The sequence below is a fragment of the Protopterus annectens genome, chromosome 15.part0 (genome assembly GCF_019279795.1).
Source record: "Protopterus annectens isolate FY-2018-M chromosome 15.part0, PAN1.0, whole genome shotgun sequence".
NCBI lineage: Eukaryota > Metazoa > Chordata > Ceratodontiformes > Protopteridae > Protopterus > Protopterus annectens.
Window position 1 is genome coordinate 115,121,547 of NC_056749.1, and position 25,076 is coordinate 115,146,622.

The window sequence follows — 25,076 nt, forward strand, 5'->3', positions numbered from 1 at the left end:
GTGGTCTCACCTTGTGAATCCTCCTTGGATTCTAGATCCCAGTCTGTATCTCATCTCCCATCCGTCGAACTTACCGACCCCAAACCTGGACAATCTGAAACTGACAGCTTGGTTGCTCCAGTTCCACTCCTAGTTAGGACTCCCGGTATCTCTTCACCAGTCAAAGCCATCCTTGTGGCAGCGCATAAGCCCTCCACCAGGAAAGTGTACAGCAGTAAATGGAAACGTTTCTCCATCTGGGCGGAGCATCATGATCTAGATCCCTTTACGGCTCCTCTTCCATCCATATTAGACTTCCTAACCAAACTCTTTCAGGAAGGCGCTAGTTGTTCAACTGTCAAAGTGCAATTGGCAGCCATATCACATTACCATGTGGGACATGATACAGGGCCTTTGATGTCGGCCAAGTTGTGTAAAACCTTTCTCAAGGGCACCTTCTTACTTAGACCCCCTATAAAAGAAGCCGTACCACCATGGGATCTTTCACTAGTTCTTCAAGCCTTGACTGCTCCACCTTTTGAACCCGCTGCTTCAGTAGATCTCAAATTCTTGTCTTGGAAAACAGCATTCCTTGTAGCCATCACTTCAGCAAAAAGAGTTTCGGAGCTTCAAGCTCTCTCTGTGAAGCCTCCTTATTTGATCTTTCACCCAGACAGAGTGTACCTCAGGATCAATCCTTCTTTTCTTCCCAAGATAGCATCGGAAACCAACATAAATCAATCCATAAATTTACCGGTTTTCTTCCCTAAATATCAGAATAAGGGAGAGTACAAGCTGCACTCATTAGATGTTCATAGGCAGCTTCGCTTTTATACTCATAGAACAGCTGGTCATAGACAATCCGACCAGCTGTTCGTTTCCTTTGCCAAATTTAATTTGGGGAAAGCAATATCAAAAGTATCTCTATCACGCTGGATTTCACAATGTATCCTATTAGCGTACCAAGCCTCTGGGAGACCCGCACCTGAAGGAGTTTGTGCACATTCCACTCGTTCCATCTCTACTTCTGCGGCCTTCAAGTCTAGAGTTCCATTGGATGATATTTGTTCGGCAGCCACTTGGGCCTCATCTCATACCTTTATTAACCACTACAAACTGGACGTGATTTCTAGAGGGAGAGCATCCTTTGGCTCTGCGGTGCTTCGCAATATCCTTCCATGATGGCCACCCAAGGTGCAGGTAGCTGGGGACTCTGTCCCACAGGTTGCTGACAAATGAACTCCCTACTTCAGATTAAGAAGTTATGTACTCACCATAACGTTCCATCTGAGTAGGTAGCTCCATTTGTCTGCAACCCCCCCCCCCTTCCCCCTGGCCTTCTTCGGATCTATTTTTAGTTGGATACCCATTTTTTTGGGTATATATTGAGGGGCAAACTCGATCTGAGGTCATGGAGGGTTAGCAGGGGATTATGGGTGAGGGGAGGAACTAGGAGCTCAGATCCATGAGCTTGAAACAAGTTGCCGGCTCGGATCCGATATCGGATCCAAGACCCACAGGTTAAAGACAAATGAAGCTACCTACTCAGATGGAAAGTTATGGTGAGTACATAACTTCTTATTAATGTAGCAGGTTTTCTAATTTAAATTTTGAAGATGTCCTTATTTTTTTTACAGTTTTTTCTCTTTTCTGCAGTAGTGCATACTCATTTTATTACAGCAGGAAGGCAACACAGTATAATAAGCTGTACAGCACTGGCAAAACATTACAACAATTCTACAAACTGATTTTTGTCATATTATATAAATCTGTGTTTTACATACGAGATACAGCTATTATAACCTTTCATCATGCAGTTTCAACGAGTGCCTTAATTCATACACAAAAAATATTTTATAACTCTTGAAAATCATCTCATTTTACTGACTCCATTTTAGTCCAAGATCCATTTCAAACAAAACCTTTGTAAATCAAAAATAGTCATCTTTATTACCATCAAGACTACATGCTGCAGACATTGGCACCACTGAGCATTCTAAGGCTGTTTGTGTCCATCCCAATCCCACCATGCCTCTCTCTGCTCTTCATTTCTGGAGTAGTGCAAACACTCACATTCATTGTACAGATTCCACACTAGGGCAAAAGACAGGAAGAAATAGGTGCAATCTGTTCACCCAAAGCTAGGGGAATGAAGACTGGGGAAATTTTAAGAAGAATGGACCTACTTTTTAAAAAAATATATATAATTATCAGAAGTATATTACTTTTGTGTCTGAGTAGTCCATCTTCAGTAACTATCAGGACAGACTTCCTAGAAAACTTTTGGGGGTAACCCTGATAAAAGAGAGCATTCATTTGCCAATGACAGCACCAGAGTTTGAACTTGCCCTGAAGGTAATGTCCAGTGCTTTGTAAAGACATTCACTGAGGATGAAGCAGTCATAACAAATAATTCCAATGCAAGAATTTCATAGAAATGATAACGTAGAGGTAACGGCTCGGTGTGAATGTGCTTTTTGGAGTGGCTGGAAAGGGGTTTTCTCTCTTCAAGTAGCAGAGCTTAATGTGGTCTGCCAGTCACCTGGAGGCTGTGATCTTGCACATCTTGGCCTCTATTCTCTGAGGTGTGAAAGAGATCTTTAACTCATGATTTCATTCTATACCACTACAAGGATAGCTGTCATGTGTACATCCATGCAATTGAGTTAAGTATGTGCCTTTACTGGCTTGAGAGGGAAAGACTATGGGAAGGTTGATGGTCTGGCTTAGCTTAGATTCATTGGTTGCTTTAGGAATGAAGGAGTGATTAGTTCTGAGTACTACTCCTTCCTTATGAACGAATAACCATGGAGGTTTTACTAACAAGAATTGTAATCGTGAGATCCTCCTAGCTGAAGTAATGACTACCTACCTTATCAGGTGGGTGGCTAACTGGCTCACTGATAGGACCCACAAGGTCAAAATAGGTGCCACTACCTCTGATAGCAGACCTGTCACTAGTGGTGTCCACCAGGGATCTGTCCTGGGACCCCTATTGTTTGGCATCTACTTCTCAGAGGTCCAAGCAAAGACAAAAAGCCTGTGGTTGACCAAGTTTGCGGACGACTGTAAGTTGGGTGTGGTCATTGACTCCCTAAATGATGTTAAGATACTTCAAGAGGGTCTCACAGCAGCAAATGACTGGTGCCAAAGTCATGGCCTTATGCTAAATACAAAAAAAAATGTATTTTTCAGCATAAACACAGCCCCTACGGATTGCCACATTAGCGGCAACCCCCTAAGCACACAACATGTGGTGAGAGACCTGGGTGTACAAGTTGACAACAATCTCACATTTGACCATTATGTAGTGGCAGTGGTCAGAAAAGCCTTTTACTTGGTTCATCTCTTAAGTAAAGGGATTGCACCCAGGAAAAAGGAGGTTATTACTTCTCTGTACTTCTCCCTTATTAGGCAAACAATTGAGTACAACACCCCGTTTGGTATGTACCTCTCCAAATACCTGCACCAACTGGAAAGGCAACAGAAATAGCTCACAAAGAGAATCCATGACCTCCAACACCTGTCCTATGTGGACAGACTCAAATCACTATCGCTCTACTCTGTATCAAACAGATTGCTCAGAGGTGGTCTGTGTCTCGTCTACAAGGCAATCTCAGACCCTGCTCTGCTAGAGATGCTCCATATCCATAAGTCTAACTCCTCGCATAGTACCCGATTGAAAGGCTTAAATTTAATATGTGACATTAACAAAAACCTGCTGGAGGGACAGGTTTGTCTCCCAGAGGCTGCACAATCTCTGGAATAGACTCCCCATACAAGTCAAACAAAATATGTCGCTGACCCTCTTCAAGCGCAACTTTGATGAGTGGATGGACAACCACAAATTTGTCCCAGGGGTTCCACCTGTGTCCCTCACTGACAGGGGTGACAGGTGCTGATTGTGGTTCCTTTTTTGGGGATAAACTCTTGGCTAGGCTTGTAAGGGCCCCAGAGCCATTAGCCTAATAATCTCCAATGATCCTATGATTCTAAAAAAGGGGCTATTCACAGAGAAGTTTTAGAGTATAAGTGGCCACTGGTTTAAACTTGATCAGCATGTGTAAGATAAAATACCAGTCTCACAGGGGGGGGTGGATTCTCTTATTGGTGGTCTTAGATAAAAGGTATCTCTATGGAAGGCTTGGAATGCTTTTCTGACCTTCAGTGAAGTGAGTAACGGAGTGGAAGTTTGAAATGACACTAAGCCAAATCCAAGAGATGTTCTTAAGGCTGAGGGACAAGATGCTAATGTATGGTTTAAGTTCCAGTCCTGTGTCATAATGGAAAAAATACAACAATTAGTTTTTGTGTTTTTTTTTCTGGTGAACATCATCTGCAAGTAATGAAGATTATCAATAATGTTTTTAGGGTATTGTGGGTCTTTGGCCCCAGCTGGTAAAGAATAAACCATATGCAAAAACTCAACGGGGTTTCCCAAGGGGTGAAACAGAATATATTGAAAGGTATGAGCTGTAGTGGGAAATCTAGGAGATGTGGTCACTGCATCAGGAACCAGATATGACACAGCCAAAAAAAGCCATTAAAATTAACCCTAGCTCGATGTATTAAGACCTTCTGGATGAATTTAGGTATGAGTGGAAGTGTCAGAAAATGCACACAGGAGACCATACAGGTAATGTTGGACCACTTCACCCCTTGTATGATAGTTAAGAAGAGGGACAATGAGAATTATTGGCTGCACTTCATATTTGAAAGTTTGGCAAAGAATTCAATAATTACCAGGCCCGATTTGTAAAAAGTTTTGTTTTTAGTGTTTTGTGAGGGAGAACGAGGCACTTGCTGAGGCTATCAGCCAAGGAATTGGCTTTCTCAGGATGTGCACTGCCAGCAGGAAGCAGCTGCTGTCCAAGGAGTCACGTCTTCTCTGCAAGGTAAGTAGAAATGTGGGTACCACACTACTTCCATACTGTCTTTGTGGACTGCAATGGGGCCTTCTGTATGGGCTAAACCATCCTCATCTCTACAATGATAATTTGAGACTGTGGTTCTGCATTCTGTACAGTCTACCCATGATAATGTCCTCCCCTCTACTGCAGACACATCTGTGATAGTCATGCACTCGAGGGCAGAGTTAGAAAACGTTGCCTGCCACAAGGGTTTTGGAGTGAAGTCAACCTGTGATTTGTATTTTGCACATTTTGTTTATTTGATGGTCTGAGAAAGCAGCTGTTGATATTGCCAGCACTGCAAGCACACTACCCCCTGTAAAATTCTCATATGCAGTCTGACATAGGGCACTATGAAAATGATTGTCACCATATGGTTCTGTACTGTCAGGCAGGATTCTGCAGTGGATTACAGGGAAGCAAGAAGGTCTTGTAAGAGAATTTGAACTGTATTAGTCTCCCATAGGAAGGAAAACCCCGCAAATCATGGTGTCTAAGGTACAGCCCATGAAGGCTGTAACTAGGACTTTATCATGTTAACTGTAATTCTGAGACTGAAACATCCTGATTTAGACAGTTATAGTGCTGAACCAGATTGTCTACAGAGAGAGAGTGCAGCAAATAGCAAGCCACACAGTTATGTGCAAACAGCGTTCACCCAGGTATGAGAAAACAGCAAGTCACCCAAGTATGGGAAAATCATAAATCCATGTAGCTTCTGATGTGATGCTACAAACTCTATGCACTTGGTGAACACTCTGAAGGCTGTGGCGAGACCAAAAGCCTGATTCCTGAACTGACAATGACTGCCTCTGACTCTGAGTACAGAAAGTTCTGGAACCCCTTTTTGATCTTTATGTGGATAAAATGTCCTGCAGGTACAAACTGCACAGTCAGTCTCCTTGCATTCCATCCATGTAATGTTGTAAATTTGAGCTCAACTCCTGTAGCAATTCCATGAACAAACATCACCACCCACAGAGTACAGACAGGGTAAAATGTTTTACAGCGGCAGCATTCAGAAGCTCTCTTTGGGTTGTATTAATTTAGACAACTTAGAGGCAATATGGACCTGAGGCCTTTTGTTTTACTTGGCACCAAAAAGAACTTGAAGTAGAATCATTGTCCTTTCTGTTTTAGTGAGACCTTTTGTATGGCCCTTTTTTTAAAGAGGCTGAGAAATTCTGACGTGGCCGATGATTTTTGATGAAGTGGGACATCAAGCAAGGATTTTGGTGGGGGAGGAGGGGGACTCAGGAATAAGATTTTGTGACCCCCCCCCCCTAGATATTATGCCCCAAACCTACCTCTCTGTCGGCTTTCAACCACTGTGGCATCTGGATGGACAAACATCTCCTGAGTGCTTCTAGAGCAGAGCAGGCATTTACACTTCAGGAGAGCTGCAGTCTGTCCTGGGGCTGACTGTAGCCTCTTGAAGAGGTGCAGTTACCTCCATCTTTTTAGGGGTGACCTCGCTGGAAGATGCCTTGCTGAGACGTTTTCCCTCTTGGTGTTACTGCAGGTAGCATTAGAATCTCATCTAAAGGTGGCGCCTCTGCTTTCTATTACATGAACACTCTTGAGAAAGAACTTAATCCCAAAGCTGCGAGTGTCCTGCCTTGCTCCTCCATTTAATTGAGATGTCTTCCGGTACCCTGTAAAAGGGGAATCTAAGAATGGCACACTGGTATCCTCTACAAAAATCCATTAACGTAAGCCTGGAGTGCTGGGCTATGCTAGTTACTGTAGCTCTAACTACACCCACAGCCATGCTATAAATGATGCAGGCCATGTGTTTGGCCATATTAGTGGAGGTTGTGGCCTAGGGCCTTGGATTCACTTTTAGGGACCAGGTAGCTCCTCCATCAAATAAAGCAGTGCACTGGATGTCTTCCTCTGGAAATACTTCGAGTCCGTGGGATAATGCAATGTCCTAGATGATGAAATGGTAGAAGACCCAAACATGTGCTTGCTAAATCTGTCCCTTTCCCTCAATTCCAAATACAGGAAATAAACAGTGGGGTTCTGAAGGACAGGAATCTTCTTTTGGTTTGCTTCAGAAGCAGTGAACACAGGCAAACATTTACTGTCACGGTAAGTTACCTAGACAACAGTCTTGAATCACTGACCACAGCTTTATACTTGGAAGGCAGAATATTCAGATGAAGTTATCCAGGACTGGAGCTACTTGTACACAGAGTGTCACATGCAAAGGTGGTAGCATTGCTCAGTATATCTAATAAGCATGAAGGGTACAGTGTCCGTGGTCCACCCACATTCTCCTGCACCATAATCTGACATTCTCCAAATCTGGGGTTATTGGGATGACTCTGGTGGATCTGGCTCCTTCCTTCTCATTTAGGTATGTCACTGAAGATTCAATGAGAGTACGTGAAATACAGTTGTATAGGCAAATTACCATAACAGATGTGTGACTGTGTTTACTACTGCAGACCTGATGTCAGAGAACTCTGCCACAGGCTAAGACTGACATTTGGCTTGACTTTCAGTGATGAGCACACTTCCCTCCATCCAGATTGATCCCATCCCCCCTTGGATGCTGATATGGTCCTGGTATAATGGCGGTATCTGTCCACACCGCTTTTAGCTATTTCAGAGTCCTGGTAGTTCCTACTACAGGAACAAGATCTAAGGATAACCCTTAGCTGGAATTTGGGTATGTTCACTGGTTTCAGTGACCCTTTTCAAGCATGACCTAGGCCTCATAAACACAAAAATCAAACACGCAGTTAAAATGACAAAGACATAGAGAATGCACAACATGTTGAAAATTATACAGTCAATGGGCCATACAGTTTTTGATGAAAAGTAAATATCATCACAACATGACAAAATGGAAATGATGGTTACATACACCATATAGCATAACTGCCTGCTTTATTACTCCTAATTACAGAACAGATTAGGTATAGAGACTGTTTACTAATCTTTAGTGTATATGCCTAGTATGCAAGAGTATAACATTAACATGTACTTATGACAAAGACCTGGAGGTTTAGTGCAGAACTGCAGTGCTCCTTAAGCCATCTGAAAAAGAAAGGAGGCATGATTAAGGGGTCTAGGGAAATTAGGGGGAAGGGTAGTAGGCACCCAGCCTGTCCTTGTACTACCCAATTAGTGGGAATGACAGGCAGGAAAGTATGACTGCAACAGTGGACATAGTCAAACATTTTCTACTACTGTAAATTACCTAAACTGTACTATGCTCACCCTGTTTAACGTTGTTGCAGTCCTGATGTTAAGCAACATTCCAAAAGCTATATTACTGTAAGCTGTTTAAAAGGCAGGGTATATGTAAGCACAAAATCTGGTCTGACACTACACATCTGGGTGTGTGTACGTGCATACGTGCTTGTGCATGTTCTGGACAGTACTGCATATCAAGGGGCGTATTAATCAGCTGGAATTGAACAATACTGGGCATGCAGATGATCTACTTGGACAGTACTGCATATCAAGGGGAGTATTAATCAGCTGGAATTGAACAATACTGGGCATGCAGATGATCTACTTGGACAGTACTGCATATCAAGGGGAGTATTAATCAGCTGGAATTGAACAATACTTGGCATGCAGACGATCTACACTGCAGAAGTAGAGTAAATATTAGCCTGGTAGTGGCTGTACTGCGCTAGATCTTCAGATCTTCAGTTTTCAGTCTAACGCTCTCCCAACTGAACTATTTCAGCTCGTTACCCAGGACCTCATACACTATGGGCATCTCCTTGGAGACGTTCTGTCTCAGGTTTGCAGCAAAGTGGGTACATCTTACTTGATTTTTGGACATGTGCTTCTCTAAAACAAGAAATGTTCATGAAACATGGTCATGGATTGGTATAATGAAGCCTTTCCCCTTATTCACTGTAGATTGAGATATTGGCACTCTCTCTCTCTGAGCAGTACCAGGTATCAACCCCCCTCTCATGCTGAAGGAATTCACAGGGTAAACAGAGATGGATGAAAATTCTTGTGTTTTTATGTTGTAGAACAGTCAGTTTCTGTCTAAACAAAAACTGCATGCTAAAAAGAACTGAAAAAAATCTGGGAATATCGATGGCGATGTAATTTTACTTTTCCACCATATCCTATTGTGATGTTGTCTAGCTACTGGTGAAGTTGTCTGTCAATTAAGGATTCACAAAGTGATGAGACAGGCTGAAAGAAAGTTGACATGTAAAGACAGTTATACAAAATCTTCAAAAAAGGGACTTACCTTTCAACACGTGCTGTCCAACAACAGCCTCTGCCTCCTGAAACAATAAACAAAGATACTGCCATCAGGGTCCCATGAAAACATATCCTCTGATCAGTTACTTAGTATTAGGGACAAAAGTACTTTATCCTGATCTTTGTTACTCAAAGAGGTCTGCTGTCCTTGTCTGCTACTAAGTAAATTCTCCTCAGTGGCAGGAATAGCTGTATCATTTTATGCCCCACCCCTGAGACTTCTGGCTCAGCAAAAAAGTGTGCCTTTTTTGCACCTTCAGTACCTATCGTATCAGTCAGCAGACATGCTACATTTTAGCTACAGAGCACCTATGACAGTCAGATGACATCTATTTGAATAAATGGACTTTTATCTGCAAAAAGTGGAAAGAAGTACATGCAAGTAAATGCAAAGAAAGATTGCTTTATTCATGAGAGACAACCTCACCTCAACTGTGATCATCACTGCTGGGGCCATTGTACCTTAGAAGTAAAAAGAAACACTCTTTTGGTTACCTGGTAAATCTATGAAAGTGCCACCCACATCACCTACTCCCTCAGCTGCTTAGTTGGATTCTTCAAGTAATGTTACGCCCTACTGGATGTATTTCCCATTCAGTAAATGCATGAGAACTCACAGCTGTGTCCACTACATAGAAGGTTGGAGCCCTCATTACACCTCAGTTTACATGGTGTCAGCTGACAAGCCTGGGCACTGCAGGAGATGGCCAGGATGGATGGAGTAGGCAGCATTTGTTGACTCATCCATACATGGACGAATACTGAGGTGCCATCCTGCTAATTATGTTCTACTGGAGAGTAGGAACCTAGCAAGAGCAGCAGCTCCCTATGGGGTGTATGACATTCACATGGGATGCTGCTTACATGAATACATGACTCCCATCTCTACAATCACTGCACCCCATACACTAAAATGCTCACCAGGCTGAATGTGTAGGATGGTTAATTGCATTAAAATTAAAACAAGCCACTGGGCAGTGGCTACAGCTGGCTTACATAAGGGAACAAAGGAGTTAATCAGAATATGGTTTGGCCCTGCACAGGTGTGAGTAAAGGACCAAAACAATACTAAAGACCTGAATGGACTATTACAAAATATAGATTTAAAAAAAAATCACCATTATATTCCTTAGTAAGAATTTAATTTGATAAAATTGTGTCAGTGAATGGCAACTTATCAAGTTCACAAACATTTTTAATTAGTGACTATAAAATGTAGAATTAATAATGCATAACAAAGAGGAGTGTCTATGGGGCTTCAGTTACTATGGGCTTCACAGAACACAGAAAGTGGAAGGCAGAAAACAATACTCATTAAAGTGGAAGGAAGCAGGAAAGACATTCAGAAAAGTCAAAAGTTCAGCCAGATGGAAGGACAGACAGTTTATTCAAGAATACAAACCTTTCTCAGACCTATACGTGAGCAATTAAGGACAAAAGTGAGGGACAGTGAGGATTAACGAAAATTGTCAGGGAAAGGCAGTTAGCAGAGGACAGTGAAAAAGCTGAGATACTAAATGAATGACCTGCTCAGTATTCATGCTTCCAATGCAGCAGATCAGGCCACCTCCTCTTACCACCCTGGACAGGTCAGCTGCTCACTCTCTTCCCTAACAAACCTCTGTCCTACATTGCTGGTACCACTACTTAATTTTGGAGAATCTGGGTAATAGCCAGACATTTATCCCACTGCCCCATGCAGCTGACATAACCCTGCACTACAGTCTTCTCTTTTGTTCAACACTGACAGTGTATTAAGGGCCAAGAAAACTTCTGGATTTATGTGCTGGCAGCTTTACAATCTGCAGGTCTGAATGTTTAGTCTAAACTGCAACATTATTTGCATAAAGCACACACATACATAAGCATATATCAGTTCCTTCATTTTCTGTTACCTGCTTTATCATCTGTTACCTGCTTTATCATCATTTCCAAGTAACAGTAGAGCCAGTACCTGGCAGGTAATGATTTGGTGAAAACACTGCAGTTATACGGATTGACTGATACATTCATATATATATATATATATATATATATATATATATATATATATATATATATATATATATATATATGGTTCCCCTTCAGAAGGTCGAACGGCTGAAATCTCGAAATGCATATGGTCGAGACCATATGCTCGAAATTTCAGAAGCTCGATCTTCTGAATGGGGATTGGCATACAGCGCAGAATGGGAGATTTCCCTTTCTGTGCTGTAGTGCGATATCGGAGTTGGAATAAATAAGTAGCGGTAGCGGGGGGTGGGGGGTGCAGGGGGGCTTGCCCCCTGCAGAAACATTGTTTTGTGTTTTGTTGTTTTTTTTAATTTCCCTTTCAGAAGGTTGAACTTCTGAAATTCAAGCATATGGCTTCGGCCATATGCATTTCAAGATTTCAACCGTTCGACTTTCTGAAGGGGAAGCATATATATATATATATATATATGGATTCACTTCAGAAGCTCGAAATACTGAAATCTCGAATTTCAGTATCTCGAGCCCAAGAAGTGGAATCCACAAAACAACGAAAACTAAAAGCCACGAAATTCAAAACCTCGAATACTGGAAGTTTTGAATTTTGCGGTTTTACTACACACACACACACACACACACACACACACACACACACACACACACACACACACCATCCACCCCACAAACACACACAATCACTCTACTACATGAAAGCAGTGGGGCAAGCCACCCTGCCCCCCCCCACATCCCCCTACTTAAATATTCTCACTCTGAGGTCACAATACATACAAACACACACAAAACACCACCACACAAGCTACTTTCTCTTTGCACACACACACACACACACACACACACACACACACACACACACACACACACACACACACACACACACACACACACACATATATCACAGCAACAAAACACACTGACACACACCACAGCTCCCTTCCCAAACCCCTTAACACACGCACGCACTTACCTGAATACATAATCATAGCAGAACTTTAGAAGCGCGAAATTCAAAACCTCTGGTATTCGAGGTTTTGAATTTTTGTGCTTCTAAACTTTCGCTATTATGTGGATTCAGCTTCTTGGGCTTGAAATACTGAAATTCGAGATTTCAGTATTTCGAGCTTCTGAATGGAACATATATATATATATATATATATATATATATATATATATATATATATATATATACATATACACACACACACACACACACACACACACACACACACACACATACACGCACGCACACGTGTGTGAGTATGTGTACATAAAATGTATCTATCTCTATATGTAATATATATATATATATATATATATATATATATATATATATATATATATATATAAACATCCACAAGCTCTTTTCCCATTTTTGCACATGGGGTCAGGGTGATACTTCAACAGTGGCAATTATCTAGATCCAAGGTTTATACTGCTGGGTGGCTAGCCCTGCTGCAGTAGTTCATTCACTCCACACATTCTCACCTATGCCAGTTTAGATTATCCAATACACCTACTGTCTTTGTAATAAGGGGGAAACTGGAGCACCCAGTGGAAACCCACACAAACACAGGGAGGACATGCAGAATCTGCACAGAATGCACTCCAACTGAAAATCAAACTGGTGAAGCTCTTGCTGTGAGGAGACAACACTATCTGCTGTGCCACTGTGACACCTTATTTAAATTTATAAATGTAAGTTTTATATGAGTGTATCAGCAAACTGAGAATACTCATAAGAGCGAACACATCAGACTGATCATTTTACACTGAACTGTAAAATGATCGAACATGAAAAAAATTAAAATAATTTTTTTTGCAGGGGCAAGCCCACTGCACTTCCCAAGTGGGGGGCACCCCTGTTAATTATATATATGCTAACTCGGAGAACACACAACAATGGGGAAGGACAGATTCCCTTAATTACTGCAACGTGATCTGATGCAAAAGGCTGCCAACAGAACTCCATTTTATAACAGAAGAGATTGTCCAGTCCACAAAATAAAATCCTTTTGGCACCATTTTCTTATTGTGTACAACCCACATTAGATCTCACTCTACACTGAAAGAAAATTTTATTTTCCTTACTGTACTTTTGTTTGATAGCCATGGTGGTGCAGCAGTTAGCGTTGCCACCTCACAGCAAGAGGTTCTCTGGTTCAATTCTCGGTTGGGGTGCCTTCTGTGTGGAGTCTGCATGTCATCCTTGTGGTCGCGTGGGTTTCCTCCAGGTGCTCTGTTTTCCTCCCACATCCCAAAGACATGCTGTAGGTGGATTGGACACTCTAAATTGGCCTTAGGCATAAGTGCGTGCATGTGCGTGCCCTCTGTGGAAGGTTGGGTGCCGGGCTGGCAACTCGATACCATAAAACTCCACTGCCAATCATGAGCAAACAGGTGATCTGCTGTTGCGACCCCTAACTGGGAAAAGCCGAAAGAAGATGAAGAATACTTTTGTTTGATACAACTAATTTTTTTCACCTCTATCACAAAGACGTCACCCTAAGTAGAATTCAAAAAGCTTTGACTTATACTGACACACTAGTCATTACGGGAAAGGAGATCATGTTAATTGCTTGACATACCAATGTAATCATTGATCAATCAATAAACTGTGTGGTTACTGCACTGTATACCTCTAGATCCTAATAGACCTACTGTTATCCCTTACCCTAGTCTAATGTGCCATGCCCCAATCTGTGCTTAAGTACTATACACTCTGTTCTCACATCTTAATTCACTATTGTTTAAAAAAATAAACTTCTCATTCGGGAACTTATTCTTCCTCACTCTTTCCCATTTCTATCAAGCATGCTGTGATGTGAGATAAGAAAACTTAACATTGGAAACTTAGCAAAAAGTCTTCTAAGCTGCTTCTAAAAGACTGAATACTTACAACATGAGTAGCAAAATGGTTTACCGATTTTTCAGAAAGCTTATGAGTTTACATAAGGTAAAAACTAATAGGAGGGTAATTGGGAAATTTCTGCTTTGTATTCACAGTAATATTTCAAGAGCTGGCTAGCGTGCTAAAAGCATTTTTAATTCAAATCTAAATAAGACAGTGCTTGACTGCTACACTGAAAAAAATCCCCATGAAATAAGAATTGGCATACAGCACAGTTATTGCAATTCTCTTGTGATGCCAGGAATCAGAGAAAGGAATTCAGCATATGCAGCAACAGACCTTTGTGCAGCTGCCCCTGCGATGAAGGGCTCCACAGAAGTTCACTGAATACAGACCACTGTACAGTTACATCTGCAGTGAAGGGTTCCATGGTAGTCGACTGAAAAACATGTTCCTGAAAAGTGTGTCAGTTTGAAAAAAAAAAGGACATTCTTTTTTTTTCAGAATTACATATTTTTCAAACGTAGGGCAAGCCTTCAACAACACCACCCATGGGGTGAGCTTCGCACCTTGCATCCAAGGTTCTCATACCTCAAAGCAAAGGCAAACCCACAGCCTTAGCGCCCTCATTTGATATATGAATGTTTCAGCCAACTGCATATTGTAAAACTGAGCGACATTACTGGACGGTTACTGCACTGAATACCTCTAGGAGAGGGTACTAGGCTTCCCGTATAGCAAGGCTTGGCAATTCAAGCAGATTGGTAAAAACAACTGTATCACTGCATGCATCACCTCCTCTCCAAAGGGCAAACAGAATCTGCAGCTGTCTTATGATAACAGCACAAGGAATACATGGGTTACACCAACTCTGTTTTATTTAGAACAAGGTTTGGTGAATCTTTTCAGTCAAATCTCTTGTCAGTCACATATTTTGGCTCAAGTTTGTTGAGAATGCTGAAGTTTGACTTTTAGGTAAGGAAGTCTTTTTCTTATCTAAGGGCAAATAATCAGTGTTAGTATATTTACAAAAAGTGACCCCTGCAAAAATCATTTGGGTTGTGTTCATCATGGGATTTCCAGTTTAGTCATAATAATGTTGATTATTAACTATGAAACCCAGCAGATTATAGTTCACTATTCATTGTCCACTTTTCATATATCATAAACAATAACCAAATGTTAGCCTCGGACAACAGGTGTCCCTGGCTATGGGGTTAACATCATGAATGCTTGTGCTATGTATAGATAAAACATGCCTGGTTAGGCATGTGCAAGCTGGTCACCAAACATAGCGTGACAATATTTTTTTTTAAATAAAAGTTCTTGTTTAGCCCCTACATGTTCATAGATTATTATCATTTTAAACCTAGCCAATTACCCAATGTGAGGATCAAACCTTGCACCTTGTGTTTGTAAGGTAAATACTTTAACCATTATGCCAACCTCTCACCCACAAGTTCATAGCTATTTACTAGGCCATCCTAAGCCTAGCCATTTTCTTTCCCCAAGGTGAGAATCAAACACTATACCTAATGTCTGTGAGTCAAACACATTAACCATTATAGCAAGCCCCTGTCATTTTATACCAAACCTCAGTCATTATGTGCTTGTTTCTTACTTTTAAGTACACTATAGTACTACGATTTTAGTGCTTTTTGCACTTTTATGTTGCCAGACATTTAAAACCTTGCTTCTGACCAAACAAAAGCATTTAATAAAACAGCAATAAATAGCTAAGTTAAAACAGCAGTGTTACAAGGTCACTCAAGTGTCTGTTCTTAAATAACATATTTTTACACTGCTATATCGCTTAAGACGTGTTCCCAGTTACAAACATTATACATCACATGTATGTTTTTATAACTATCATCAATCCAACATTACATAAACTGAGAAATTACTACCTGCCCTTCCCTTAAACTTCACTACTCTTCATCCAAAATATTATTCTGCAAGTATTGTTCCCACAATTTCCATTTTTTCTATGCAATTTACTGCTACCCTTTAATAAAGATTCTACTTCAAGTTATTTTACCTCTGTTACAATATTCAGTTCTTCAAATACAATTGGTTTAGACTTTTGAATTTCATTTTCTAGTAATTGCTTTTTGGCAGCCATCATAATTAAACATAAGAAAGCTTTACTATGTATAGGCAATTCAGATCATGTATCCCAGATCAAAAGAATCATTCCTTTAGTTACACCCATTTGCTCACCGAATACTTCGGACAAAGTACTCTGTAGGGAATTTTTAAAGTCGGTCAACTCATTGCACTCCTAAAATATGTTCTCAGTTACCTCTTTAGTCCCCTACACACCTCCAATATTTACCATCTTTCAGAGGAAAAATTCTTTGGAGTCTGCTTGGGGTATAAAAATACCTATTAAAACACTTCCAGGCAAAAATCCTACATCTTCTAGCCCCCACATTGTTTTCTTATGAATTGCTTATAAAATCTCTCTTCCCAATTTTTTACCTCCTCTGATTGGTTCTTATAGCTATTGTGCAATATTTTACATGCCCTACTAATTATCCCTTTTTAACAGCAGCTTCTGTCCTAGATTCAACTAAAAACTCTGTCAGAACAGGTCTTTCACTTACGATTCCTGTATTCCTTTTTCTTTGTCTATACTCTGATATCAATCCTTGATGGGGAAGGCAGTCTCTAGCCTGCAGTCCAAATGACTTCTTGGCCTCTTCCCATTCTATTACCTTACCCTCTCTAGTTATTTTCTCCTAGTACCTTGGTTCCTTTGTCAGTTTTCTCCAGTAAATTCCAGCTCCCTCTTGGCTACTCTCTGTACCCCTAATTGCAGTCATCCCTATCAGCAAAATCTCCTTTCTCCATTCTCAAGTTAGCTTAGTTCTTAGAATACTTTGATTCTTTATGACTATAATATTCTGTATGACTGCTGTTATTCTCCTTAAGGATCTGCATCCAAAATCCCACTTTCTCCTTATTTCCTGAACTCCTCACCCCACCTCATCATTATCCCTTTCCACTTTGAATTGTAGCCTTCTGCTTGTATTATGTATATGAGCCTTAACTGTGCAGATCTAACATATCCCCCTCATATCAAGTAATCCTAAACCACAATGTTCTATTAGAAGGATCAACTTATTGTACTTGACTCTTGACCACTTCCCCTCTCAGATAAATTTCTTCAACTCTTTATTAATTATTTTTTTCCATAAAGGATCCTCTGGTTGATAAAAATATGCCTGAGCTGTATATAAAACTAAAGGGACTAAAAATATGTTCACTGCTTGTATCTTGCTATCCATATCCATAAACAAAATCTTCCACTTTCTCAGTTTTCGTATTATCTTTTATTTAGTGTCTTCCCACATATCCTTAACTGCTATAACAGAATTATTTTTAATCCATACTCCTAAATACTTCGATTTATCATGTCCCCCTAAATATGGGTAATACTAATTTAATTCACGTGTGGGTATATATTTTATAGCTATAGTCTTTGCTTTATCTTCACTGAGATGTCTTTTGATGTTTTTATTTGGTACAAAATAATATTGTCTGCAAGTAAAGCCAACTTTTCTTGATTACCATACTAATTATATCCTGGAATTTCTGAGAGTCCCTTATTTTCTTTGCCAATGGCTCTAAATATAAAGCAAATAACAAAGGGGAAAGAATATATCCTACCTGGTTTGTCTGTTCAGGCACAACTTCTCAAAGAGGAACCCTCCCCCTTTAATTTTTGCCTATGATCCCCCATATATATACTCCTACTTAGCCTTATTATTGTATCATGGAATGCAAATGCTTCCATTGCCCTATTCCTAAAGTCCCAGCTTACTCTGACGAATGCTCTCTCTGCATCAAGACCCACCATCAACAGTGGTATTTTCTTGCATTCTGCTTACCTCTAGATCATTATTGTTCTTTTGATGCGGTCAAATGTTTGCCTCCCCTCTACAAAACTATACAGATCCATAGCTATCAATTTTGGCAACACGTTTGTCATTATTTTAGCTATTATAGACATAAACAATTTATAATCATGGTATAATATTGAAATGGGCCTATATGAAGCTGAGTCTGATGGGTCTTTGTTGTCCTTAGGTATTACAGCCACCACTGTTTTCTTCAAGGATGTTGGTGCTTCCACTCCTTATAAAATACTGTTAAAACCTTGCACATGTTTATCAGTTTCTTCCCTCCTAGCTTCCAGACTTCCACAGGAATACTATTCATTCCTGGAGGCTTTCCTGCAATTGATTATATGTTACCATTTTTATCTCATCTCCTCCTGTCTTAACTGCTAATTCTTGAGTCTCATATACCTCTAACCTTGGCATACTTAAGTCTTCCATAAACATTGCCATCTGTGCTTTTTCTTGATTTCCACATTTCTCTGCTTTATAAATATTTTCATAAAATTTCCAAAATATGCCTTGTACCTCTACAGGATCTCTGGTTATTTTTCTTGTTACAGGCTCTCTACATTTTTCTGTTGCTTAAACTGTTGTGCTAAAATTTCTTTGCTCTGGAGTTATTATCAAAAAACACAGTTGCTTAACAGCAATCTGTCTAAACTCATGGATATTATTCATACACTCCCAGTTCATCACGCTGCAGTTGTGCCTCTTCTTGTTCTGCGAGATTCCTCATAATCTGCAATAATTTAACCTTTGTCAACCCCTCTAAATAATTCCTTTTACTTCTTAAACATATCTCCTTTTCTTTTATTTCTAACCAATTTTAAAGCTCCACTTTCATTTTACCCAACTCACCAACTATAAATTCTGAAGAAATTTCTGTCTTCCCTAGTGACGCCTGAATAATTTCCACTACCCATTCTTTAAATTCCTCTCTTTTTAACAGGAAGGTAGGGAAGCACCAGTTTCTCATTTTTTTCATTACTCTGCATTTTTATCTTAGCTGTTGATTTCTGTTAAGTCTAGCCTAGTTATTTTACCTTGTGGAATAATATGTAAATTTTCTAAAAGTTCCTACAACTGAATTCACATCTTTCATACCAAATATTTTCATAAATTTATTCAGAAATCTGCCCTGTTTAGGTACCCCTGGCACATCCTCACTGTTGCAAATCAAGTTCTAGTCCTCATTTATTAGTAATATTCCTTGCTGAAAGCTGATTATTTCTCCCAAAAATGTCTTAAGTTATATAATACCAGTTTTAGTTGGAATATAAATATATGCCAGCATAATCCTTCTCCTTGCCAGTAGCCCCTTACTATCACCAATTTACTACTATTATCTTTTTCCCTTCTTCTATCACTATTGGAGCATCTCTAACAATTGATATCATTATTCCCCATTTCCTCGGCACCTGACATTGTGCTGAATATCCATCCCGAAATCTCTTCTTTATCAAATTCATATGCTCACTTCTTTCCAAATGTATCTCTTGTGGCACTGCTATTTGCACTTTGCATTTCCTAACATAATTCAACACTTTTACCTTTTTGTCTATAACTGTGGTGCTGTTCACATTCCAAGATAATTTGGATAGTATAGCCATTATGATAAGAAGTTATTAATCTCACCTTTTATATATGACAGTTTTTTTAATCTGTATTTCCATATTTTGTGTTATATGCAGCCACTAATTTTTGAGAGGTTGATACAGTTGTTTCTTGTCATCTCCATTTGAACCTATGTTACATTTTACAAGACTTTTTGTTTTACTACAAACCCTCAAAAAACAAACAACCCCTTGAACACCCCCATAACTTATTAACTTAAACACACAGAAAGTACAGTTGTGTACACTTACCATAAATGTAGACGTTCAAGTGTATTCACTGTTGTAGTCATCACATTTAGTTTATCCCTGCCAGGGTAGCCGTCGGCCGGCTCGAATACAAGAGGCTTAGTATTTCTGCATTGGTTGCTGCTGCTTCAGGACTGACATCAGGTTGTTAGTAGTATAAAGTAAGGCAGCCGATGCCATTACATCAGTTTTTCTTGCCCTAACCTTTCGGGATCCCCCAAGTGGGAGCAAGGTTCTGGTGGAAGTAAATACTCATATGTCCCTTGTAAGGAAAGAGAATAAAGATGAGGAGGCTGGAGGGATGGAAACCAGGACTGCAACAGTGAATACACTCGAACATCTACATTTATGGTAAGTGTACACAACTGTACTATGTTCTTCATGTTTCACTGTTGCAGTCATCACATTTGGGTTGATTCCCAAAGCTGAGGAAATGGGTGGAGGCAGTCAAGGAAACTAGGGACTGGCAAGGATGCCCTGCAAGACTGCAGAGGCAAACCCTGCCCTGGATTTGGAGAAGCTAGGCAGGTGGTAATGTTTGGTAAAGATGTGAACAGATGTCCAGGTGGCAGCCTCCAGGATGTCCCTGGTGGGGACTCCTCTGAGGAAAACTGCAGAGGTGGTGGCTGCTCTGGTGGAGTGAGTCCTTACCCCCTTGTGGGGAGGCTTTCTGTGTTGCTTGTAGCAGAAATGGATGCAGTGTGCTATCCATTTGGAAATGGTTTGTTTGTAGATGGCTTTTCCCTCTGCCTCTGCAGCAAAGCTAACCAGGAATTGATCAGACTTTCTAAAGGATTTAGTCCTGTCTAGATAGAATCTGATCTGTCTGTACACATCTAGAGAGTGCAATATCTTTTCCCCCTTGTTCTGTGGGTTAGGGAAAAAGGTGGGCAAATTAATGGATTGGTTGAGAGCCACACTGGACACTACCTTGGGCATGAAGGATGGGTTGGTCCTGAGGGATACCCTGTTAGCATGGAAGATGATGAAGGGTTCCACAGCCATGAGTGCTTGCAGCTCAGAGACCCTTCTGGCTGAAGTGATGGCCAGAAGAAAAGCTGCCTTCCATGAGAGAATTTTAGCTCTGCTGAAGGGGCTGGTTCAAATGGGGGGCAGGGTGGGCTTCCCCAACACAAATTTAAGGTTCCAAGCTGGGGTTGGTGCTCTTCTGTGTGGCCTCAAGTTGCTAGCCTCTCTTAGGAACTGTTTGATCAGAGGGTGTGAGAAAAGGGGCTGCTCGGTGGTGAAATAACAGAGATAGCAGAGGCATGAATTTTAATAGAGGAAAAAGAGACCACTGTGTAGCAGGTCAGCTAAGTAATCCAGGATGAGAGGGAGGGAGGGCTGTGCTGTATTGGCTCCCTTAGTCTGAACCCATGTGCAGAACCTTTTCCATTTGTCAGCATAACACTTTCTAGTGCTAGGGCATCTGGCCTCACATATAACATCTAGAACCTGTTTACTGAGGTTGGTAGATTGATTATTAGGGAATAAGCCAAGCTGCCAAACTGAGGGTCTGTAATTGGGGATACAGGAATTCTCCTTCTCTCTGGGCCAGGAGGGTTGGAATTTAAGTGAGATACCATGGTGTCAGTGGGTACAGGCTGCGCAGCAGTGGGTACCAGTGCTGGCAAGGCCAGTCTAGAGCAATAAGAATTGTCCTTGGTTTTTCCTCCTTTATTTTGAGCAGTACTCTGGTATTGAGAGGTAGTGGGGGAAATGCATAGACAGAGAAACTGACCCAGGGGAAGGATAAGGCATCCACCTTCCAAGCCATGCAGTGATGCTCCCTGGTGCAAACCTTGCTGAGCTGATGGTGTGGGAGACAAAGAGGTCGACCTTTGGGGTGCCCCATTTCTGAGTTATTAGGGTGAAGGTTCTTTAGTTGAGCTGCCACTCATGTGGGTCCAGAAGATTTCTGCTTAAGTGGTCTGCCAGAGAGTTTAGAGAACCTGGTAAGAACTGTGTTAACAAGTGGACTTGCATGGCAGAGGCTGTATGCTAAAGGGTCATGGCCAGCCTGCATAGAGGGTAGGAATGAGTCCCTTCCTGCTTGTTGATATACCACATCACAGTGGCATTGTCTATTTTGATCAAGTGAGCCCCTGGGGAGAGAAGGGGCTTGAAAGCTGTCAAGGCATGCTGGACAGCTACCATCTCTTTTTTGTTGATGTGCAGATGGATTTGCTTTGGGCTCCATTGGCCCTGTATGCACCTGCCATCCAGGTGTGCACCCCAGGCATAGTCTGATGCATCTGTGGTGGAGGTCTGGGTGGCACGGGGTGGTAAGAAAGGTAGTGCTTTGTTGTGGGAGCATGCTGTTGCCCACCAAAGAAAATCTTTTCTGAAGCAAGGTATCATGGGTATAAGAGTCTCCAGGTCTTGAGAGTGTTGATACCAAAGGCTTTTTAGGTACCACGGAAGTTTCCTCATATGCAGTCTGGCATATGGAATGAGTAGTATGCAAGATGCCATGAACCCAGAGCTTGCAGGATTTTCCTTGCAGATAACTGGGGTCTGGTGGCTAGTTGAGAGAAGTAGGCTGTCAGGAAAGTTTGCTTTTCTGGTGTATGGAATGCCATCTGGGATGCTGTATCCAGGCTTGCTCCCAGGAATACAATCCTTTGTATGGGTACCTGTCTTGATTCCTTTTTGTTGATTGTGTACCCTAGGGAGGTTAGTAGGGCCCAGGTGCTTGAGCAGCTTTTCCTGACTGTCTGCCTGAATTAGGCAGTCATCTAAGTATGGGTAAATCTGGATATTCCTGTATCTGCAAAAGGCAATGGCCAGAGCCAGATATTTTTTGAAAACTCTGGGAGCAGTAGATAAGTCAAAGAGAAGTGCAGAGAACTGAAAGTGCTGAGATCCTGCCCTGAAACAGAGATATTTCCTGCATGATTCCCTTATAGGAATGTGGAGGTAGGCCTCTTTTAGGTCTAGGGTGGCTAGCCAAGCATCCTTGGAGAGCATAGGTAGCAGCTGCTGGAGGGTGAGCATTTTGAGTTTTGGTATCACCAGGAAGGTGTTTAGAATGGATAGATCGAGGATGGGGTGCCAGGTTCCTTCTTTTACGGGTACCAGAAAAGTCTGGAGTAGAAACCTCGGCCTTTCTGTTCTGCAGGAACATGCTCTATTGCATTTACAGAGAACAGAGAAAGGACTTGCTTTTGTGCCTCTCTCCACTGGTTTGGAGGTAGATCTGGGAACCATTTTGGAGTTGTAAGGGTGTGGAAAGAAAACGTGTATTCCTGGGACACTATGTTGAGAACCCAGTGGTCGTTGGTAATGGTGGCCCAGTTGCTTGCGTGAAAGGAAAGTTTTCCTCCTAGGGGTAAGTGAAGGTGGGCAGAGGGAGGGGTGGGAGGTGAGTCATTGTGAGTTCTTACCATAAGGGGGTGGCTTAGAAGTCCCTGTTTGTAAAGTGGATGAAGTCCACTGTTTAGATCTCTGCATTCCCTGTGGCTGCTGTCTGGGGGGTCTGCTTCCATGGGGTCTGGGCTGAACTGACCTGGTAGGAGCAGAAAATGATCAGTGCTTGGAGGGGCAATACCTGCTCAACCTGGGTGGCTGGACCTGTAAGAAATCCTGAACTGTCTGCATAGATTTTGCTTTTTTTTCCCATCTTTTTTAAGACCTCCTCTGCCTTAGTGCCAAATAAATTGTCTTTGTGCAAGGGGGCATCCAACAATTTAGATTTAACATGGTCTGGCAAGGGCTGTTCCTTAAGCCATGCATGCCTTCTAAGTACAAAACCAATGACTGCTGCCCTGCAAGAAGCTTCTAGGGCATCAAAACAACAGTGCAAGGTGTGCTTAGTTACTTGACTTGAAGAATGCATTCACTCTTGTAACTCTTTAGATCAGGGGTGTCCAACCTTTTGGCTTGCTGGGGCCGCATTGAGTGAACAGAAATGGTCTTGGGGCTGCATATAAAATATATCATATAGTTAACTCTTTTGTTGCTCCGGAAGACCACAGTCAATCTCCTGACTGTACTGTAGGTGCATTTGAACAATGAATAAATGTAATAAATGCCTAATATTTGCCTTAAAATTCTAATTCTCATTCTAATTCTCTAATCTAACAGTTAACTCTAACATCTTAGTTAATATATCTATATATCTATATCTATATCTATATATATATATATATATATATATATATATATATATTACAAATAAACAGATATTCACTACAGCACTAGCATTTCTCACTGGGAAAACCATTCCAGCAGTCCAACTACGTAAAATGTCACCATTAGCAGTCCTACAATACTATAATCCACAAAAATAACCCAACAAATTTGCATTGAAGTAAATAATTCACATTATTGACTTAATAAAACAAGTCTTAATAAGCTACAAGAGGGTCTCACCCAAACAAATAACTGGTGACAGAAATATGGCCTCATGCTAAATGCCAAAAAATACATCATTATCCCCTTTGAAGAGAGTGATGTCCCCACAAATGATCACATTAATAACAATGTTGTAAGCATGCAATAAGTCGTATGGTACTTGGGCTCCCAGGTTGATAGAAACCTGACTTTTGACCACCACGTTGTCTCCGTTGTAAAGAAAGATTTTTACATGGCCCAATTCATTAGTAAGGGTATCTCATCCAGGGACAAAGAGGTCATAACATCCCTGTATTCTTCCTTTAGCCATTATTGAGTGCAATGCCCCTTTTGACATGTGCCTCAGCAAAACACCCTGCCAAAAGAAAGACTACAACCATTTCTGCCAAAAAAGGTCAAAGGACTAAGTTCACTTAGTTATCTAAACAGACTAAAAGGCTTCTTGCTTTCCTCTGTCTCTCACTGGCCCCTATAAATTTCACCATTGGCTTGCTTTCCAGGCTAAGAAAGATCCTGCCTTAAGAGACTTCCTCTACCTCAGAAATACTGGTTATACTTAAATTGCTCACTACAAAGACCACAGCCTTCACTGCAACATAAACAAGCCACTTTTTATGGACAGGTTCTTGACACAAAAACCTTCAGCTTCTGTAAAAAGCTCCTCTCATTATCAAACAATGTAGTTCAGCAACATGATGGCTGGATGGATAGCCATAAATGTAGTCTTTGGGTAAGTAGCATAGCCTTCATCAAACCAGATGGAAAATCCACATACTAACCTTTCCCAGCTGGATGGCTAAGATCTAATATTGGTTACTCAAGTGTAGTTGCCCAAGAAGAGGGGCATGTTTAACTAAAAATTCCATTTGCAAAATTATATTCAGTATACATATTAAATCTCTCTCTCTTACACACACACACACACACACACACACACACACACACACACACACACACACACACACACACACACACAAAA

The 25,076-nt window shown here is 41.1% G+C and overlaps 1 protein-coding gene across 2 annotated transcripts in view; it reads right to left on the minus strand.

Annotated features, from left to right (window-relative positions):
• LOC122789991 (tumor necrosis factor ligand superfamily member 10-like) overlaps positions 1–25,076 on the minus strand; it is a 220,621-nt gene that overhangs the window by 62,722 nt on the left and 132,823 nt on the right. For both annotated transcript variants that reach the window (XM_044057504.1, XM_044057503.1), the window contains exon 3: positions 9,124–9,160. In XM_044057504.1, the coding sequence (XP_043913439.1) occupies positions 9,124–9,160 (37 nt within the window). The remainder of the gene's footprint in view (positions 1–9,123; positions 9,161–25,076) is intronic.